General features: G+C 48.8%; 2 protein-coding genes across 2 annotated transcripts in view; both read right to left on the bottom strand.

The window, feature by feature from the left end:
• PFAS (phosphoribosylformylglycinamidine synthase) overlaps positions 1 to 576 on the bottom strand; it is a 39,211-nt gene extending 38,635 nt beyond the window's left edge. The window contains exon 1 of the mRNA XM_074533919.1: positions 572 to 576. Within this exon, the coding sequence (XP_074390020.1) occupies positions 572 to 576 (5 nt within the window). The remainder of the gene's footprint in view (positions 1 to 571) is intronic.
• A 1,818-nt stretch (positions 577 to 2,394) lies between these two features.
• Positions 2,395 to 5,637, bottom strand: LOC141727652 (2-acylglycerol O-acyltransferase 2-B-like). Its single transcript, XM_074533918.1, has 2 exons — positions 5,541 to 5,637; positions 2,395 to 2,698 (listed from the first exon to the last, which is right to left on the bottom strand). Exons 1-2 carry the CDS (start codon positions 5,635 to 5,637, stop codon positions 2,430 to 2,432), a joined length of 366 nt encoding a protein of 121 aa, XP_074390019.1. The 3' UTR covers positions 2,395 to 2,429.
• Between the last annotated feature and the right edge of the window lie 260 nt (positions 5,638 to 5,897).

The following is a 5,897-nucleotide window of genomic DNA, read 5'->3' as shown; positions in this document are numbered from 1 at the left end:
AGACCCCAAAACCCCCCTAAATCCCCCCAAAACATCCCAAAATCCCCTTAAAACTCCCCTCAGGAACCGCAAATCCCCTAAAATTCACACCGGGACCCACAAAACCCCAAAATCCCCTCAGAAATGCCCCCAAAATCCCGTTTCCCGCCATTTTCCCCTCAGGATCACCGAGATGGGGAAGTAGTCCCGGAAGTGGTTCCAGACGGGCCAGGCGCGCACCCAGGCGCGATCCTCCAGAGACCCCAAACCCCATCCAGGGACCCCCAAAATCCCCCAAAACTCCATTTAGAGACCTGAAACCCCCAAAATCCCCTCAGAAACCCCAGAAATGTCCCCAAATTCCGTTTCCCGCCATTTTCCCCTCAGGATCACCGAGATGGGAAAGTAGTCCCGGAAGTGGTTCCAGACGGGCCAGGCACGCACCCAGGCGTGTCCCGGTCCTCCAGAGACCCCCAAACCCCACCCAGGGACCCTAAAACTCCATTTAGAGACCCTAAATCCCTCAAAATCCCCCAAAACCTCCAAAATCCCCTCAGAAACCCTCAAAATCGCCTCAGAAATCCCCCCAAACCCCATTTCCCGCCATTTTCCCTCAGGACCACCGAGATGGGGAAGTAGTCCCAGAAGTTGTTCCAGACGGGCCAGGCTCCCTAAATCCCCCAAAACTCCCCCAAAATCCCCCTCATGAACCCCAAACCCCCCTAAAATCCACACCGGGACTCAAAAAAAACCCCAAAATCCCGTCAGAAATCCCCAGAAATGCCCCCAAATTCCGTTTCCCGCCATTTTCCCCTCAGGATCACCGAGTTGGGGAAGTAGTCCCGGAAGTGGTTCCAGACGGGCCAGGAGCGGACCCAGGCGTGTCCCGGTCCTCCAGAGACCCCAAACCCCACCCAGGGACCCCCAAAATCCCCCAAAACTCCATTTAGAGACCTGAAACCCTCAAAATCCCACCCAAAATCCCTCAGAAACCCCAGAAATGCCCCCAAAACCCCATTTCCCGCCATTTTCCGCTGAGGATCACCGAGATGGGGAAGTAGTCCTGGAAGTGGCTCCAGACGGGCCAGGCTCCCTAAATCCCCCAAAACTTCCCCAAAATTCCCCTCAGGAACCCTAAATCCCCCTAAAATCCACACCGGGACTCAAAAAAACCCCAAAATCCCGTCAGAAATCCCCAGAAATGCCCCCAAACCCCGTTTCCTGCCATTTTCCCCTCAGGATCCCAGAGATGGGGAAGTAGTCCCGGAAGCGGTTCCAGACGAGCCAGGCGCGCTCCAGAGACCCCCGAACCTCCCTAAATCCCCCAAAACTCCCCCAAAATCCCCCTCAGGAACCCCAAACCCCCCTAAAATCCACATTGGGACCCACAAAACCCCCAAAATCTCCTCAGAAATCCCCCCCAAACCCCATTTCCTGCCATTTTCCCCTCAGGATCACCGAGATGGGGAAGTAGTCCCGGAAGTGGTTCAGATGGGCCAGGCGCGCACCCAGGCCTGTCCCGGTCCTCTAGAGACCCCCGAACCTCCCTAAATCCCCCAAAATCCCCCTCAGGAACCCCAACCCCCCCCTAAAATCCACACTGGGACCCACAAAACCCCCAAAATCTCCTCAGAAATCCCCCTCAAACCCCATTTCCCGCCATTTTCCCCTCAGGATCACCGAGATGGGGAAGTAGTCCCGAAAGTGGTTCCAGACGGGCCAGGAGCGACCCAGGCGTGTCCCGGTCCTCCAGAGACCCCAAACCCCACCCAGGACCCAAAATCCCCAAAACTCCATTTAGAGTCCTGAAACCACCAAATTCCCACCCAAAACCTCCAAAATCCCCTCACAAATCCCCCTAAATCCCGTTTCCCGCCATTTTCCCTCAGGATCACCGAGATGGGGAAGTAGTCCCGGAAGTGGTTCCAGACGGGCCAGGCACGCACCCAGGCGCGGTCCTCCAGAGACCCCCAAACCCCATCCAGGGACCCCAAAATCCCCAAAACTCCATTTAGAGACCTGAAATCCTCAAAATCCCACCCAAAATCCCCTCAGAAATCCCCAGAAATCCCCCCCAAACCCCATTTCCCGCCATTTTCCCCTGAGGATCACCGAGATGGGGAAGTAGTCCCGAAAGTGGTTCCAGACGGGCCAGGCGCGCACCCAGGCGTGTCCCGGTCCTCCAGAGACCCCCGAACCTCCCTAAATCCCCCAAAATCCCCCTCAGGAACCCCAAACCCCCTAAAATTCACACCGGGACTCATAAAACCCCCAAAATCCCATCACAAATCCCCCCCAAACCCCATTTCCCGCCATTTTCCCTCAGGATCACGGAGATGGGGAAGTAGTCCGGAAGTGGTTCCAGACGGGCCAGGAGCGGACCCAGGCGTGTCCCGGTCCTCCAGAGACCCCGAACCTCCCTAAATCCCCCTCAGGAACCCCAAACCCCTCTAAAATCCACACCGGGACCCACAAAACCCCAAAATCCCCTCAGAAATCCCCCCCAAACCCCGTTTCCCGCCATTTTCCCCGAGGATCACCGAGATGGGGAAGTAGTCCCGGAAGTGGTTCCAGACGGGCCAGGAGCGCACCCAGGCGCTCGGGCGCCCCCCGCGGCGGGGCGTGTCGCGGTCCGCCAGCAGCCACAGCCCATAGAGCAGCGCCGGCAGCCAGAGCGGGCCGCGGAGCGCCAGCACGAACAGCAGCGTGCACAGCTGGCCTGCGGATCGATAGTGATCGATTGGTTATCGATAATCAGCTATTGGGTTCCGTTATAGGGTTATAAATATCAATATGTAAATATTAATTTGTATATATAAATATATATACGTGTGTTTATGTACGTGTGTGTATCAGCACGAACAGCAGCGTGCACAGCTGGCCTGTGATCGATAGTGATCGATCGGTTATCGATTGGTTATCGATCGGTTATCGATTAGCAGGTCTTAGAGATCGTTATTGGGTTAGAAATGTGAATATATTTATATTTATATTTATATTTATACTTATATTTATGTTTATACTTACATTTATATTTTATACCTATATTATACTTATATACATTTATATTTACATATACATTTACATTTATATTTATATTATATTTATAATTACATTTATATTTACTTTTGCATTTACATTTACATTTACATTTATATTTATATTTATATTTATATTTATATTTATATTTATATTTATATTTATATTTGTGTATCAGCACCAACTGCACCATGCACAGCTGGCCTGCGGATCGATAGTGATCGATTGGTTATCGATTGGTTATCGATCGGTTATCGATTAGCAGCTCTTAGTGATCGTTATTGGTTAGAAATGTGAATATATTTGTATTTATAATTGTATTTATATTTATATTTATATTTATATTTATATTTATATTTATAATTGTATTTATATTTATGTTTATATTTATACTTATATTTATACTTAAACTTTACTTATATTTATATTCATAATTTATATTTATATTTATGCTAATGCTAATGTTAATGTTTATGCGTATGTTTATATTTTATATTATATTTATAGTTATATTTATATTTGTATTTATATTTATATTTATATATTTATTCTTACACATTACTTATATTTATATTCATAATTTATATTTATATTTTTCTTAATGTTAATGTTAACGTTAATGTTAATGTTTATGTGTATGTTTATATTTATATTTATATTTATATTTATATTTATATATTTACATTTATATTTACATTTACATTTATCTATATCTTTATTTATATTTATATTTATATTTATAGTATTTTATTTATATTTTTTTTTTTTATTTTTATTTTTAACTTTATTTTTATTTTTATTTTTATTTCATTTATATGTGTGTATCAGCACCAACTGCACCGTGCCCAGCTGGCCTGGGATCGATGGTTATCGATTGCTTATTGATTATTAGCTATTGGATTCTGTTATTGGCTTGGAATACAGATTTATAAATACTGATTTATACCTACATACATAGATATTTACACTTATTTAAACTCTCACAAATCCCCCCAAAACTTCCCAAAAATCCCCCCAAAAATCCCCCCAAAATTTCCCGAAATCCCCCCAAAAATCCCCCAAAATTTCCCGAAATTGCCCCAAAAATCCCCCCAAAAATCCCCCAAAATTTCCCGAAATCGCCCCAAAAATCCCCCAAAAATCCCCCCCAAAATTTCCCGAAATTGCCCCAAAAATCCTCCCAAAAATCCCCCCAAAATTTCCCGAAATTGTCCCAAAAATCCCCCCAAAATTTCCCGAAATTGCCCCAAAAATCCCCCAAAACCCCCTCAAATTTCCCCCCAAAATCCCCCCAAATTTCCCCCAAGGAACCCCAAAATCGCCAAATTTTAGGGGGGAAAAATCGCTCAGGGGTTGCGATTTTGGGGTCTTTGGGGTACAAAGAGGGGGACAAAGGGGGTCGGGGGGATTTTGGGGACCCCCACCCCAATTTCGAGGACCCTCCCAAAATTTTGGGGACCCTCCCTCACAATTCCATCCCAAAATCCCCCCAAATTTCCCCCCACGAACCCAAAATCGCCAAATTTTAGGGGAAAAATCGCTCAGGGGCTGCCCTAAAAAACTTTTGGGGTACAAAGAGGGGGTCGGGGGGATTTTGGGGACCCCCACCCCAATTTCGAGGACCCACCCAAAATTTTGTGGACCCTCCCTCACAATTCCACCCCAAAATCGCCAAATTTTTGGGGAAAAATCGCTCAGGGTTGCGATTTTGGGGTCTTTGGGGTACAAAGAAGGGGACAAAGGGGGTCGGGGGGATTTTGGGGACCCCACCCGAATTTTGGGGACCCTCCCTCACAATCCCACCTCAAAATCGCCCCAAATTTCCCCCCAGGAACCCCAAAATCGCCAAATTTTAGAGGAAAAATCGCTCAGGGGCTGCCCTAAAAAACTTTTGGGGTACAAAGACAGGGGGGACAAAGGGATTTTGGGGACCCCCACCCAAATTTGGGGACCCCCCCTCACAATTCCACCCCAAAATCCCCCCAAATTTCCCCCAGGAACCCCAAAATCGCCAAATTTTTGGGAAAAATCGCTCAGGGGTTGCGATTTTGGGGTCTTTGGGGTACAAAGAGGGGGACAAAGGGGGTCGGGGGGATTTTGGGGACCCCCACCCGAATTTTGGGGACCCTCCCTCACAATTCCACCCCAAATTTCCCCCCAGGAACCCCAAAATTGCCAAATTTTTGGGGGAAAAATCGCTCAGGGGTTGCGATTTTGGGGTCTTTGGGGTACAAAGAGGGGGACAAAGGGGGTCGGGGGGATTTTGGGGACCCCCGGTCGGATTTTGGGGACCCCCACCCGAATTTTGGGGACCCCCCCAAAATTTTGGGGACCCCCCTCACAATCCCACCCCAAAATCGCCAAATTTTTGGGGAAAAATCGCTCAGGGTTGCGATTTTGGGGTACAAAGAAGGGGACAAAGGGGGTCGGGGGATTTTGGGGACCCCCACCCGAATTTTGGGGACCCCCGGGCGGATTTTGGGGACCCCCACCCCGATTTTGGGGTGGTTTTTGGGGCTCACCGAGCAGCAGGAAGGAGCAGACCCACTGCAGCACGGCCAGGGTCTGCAGGCGGCGCCGCAGGGGGAGGCGCAGGGGGGCGAACTCCGGCAGGGCCATGGGGGGGCGAATTTGGGGGGTCCTGAAAGGTTTTGGGGGGTCCTGAAAGGTTTTGGGGGGGGTCCTGAAAGGGTTTAGGGGGGATTTGGGGGGTCTTGAGGGGGTTATGGGGGGATTTTGGGGGTCTTGAGGGGGTTTAAGGGGGATTTGGGGGGTCCCGAGGGGGTTTGGGGGGTCTTGAAGGGATTTTGGGGGAGTTTAGGGGGATTTGAGGAGGTTTAAAGGGGGTTTAGGGGGGATTTGGGGGGTCCCGAGTGGGT

Source organism: Zonotrichia albicollis, unplaced genomic scaffold (genome assembly GCF_047830755.1).
Source record: "Zonotrichia albicollis isolate bZonAlb1 unplaced genomic scaffold, bZonAlb1.hap1 Scaffold_164, whole genome shotgun sequence".
Classification (NCBI taxonomy): domain Eukaryota; kingdom Metazoa; phylum Chordata; class Aves; order Passeriformes; family Passerellidae; genus Zonotrichia; species Zonotrichia albicollis.
This window is presented reverse-complemented; position numbering and strand designations above follow the sequence as displayed.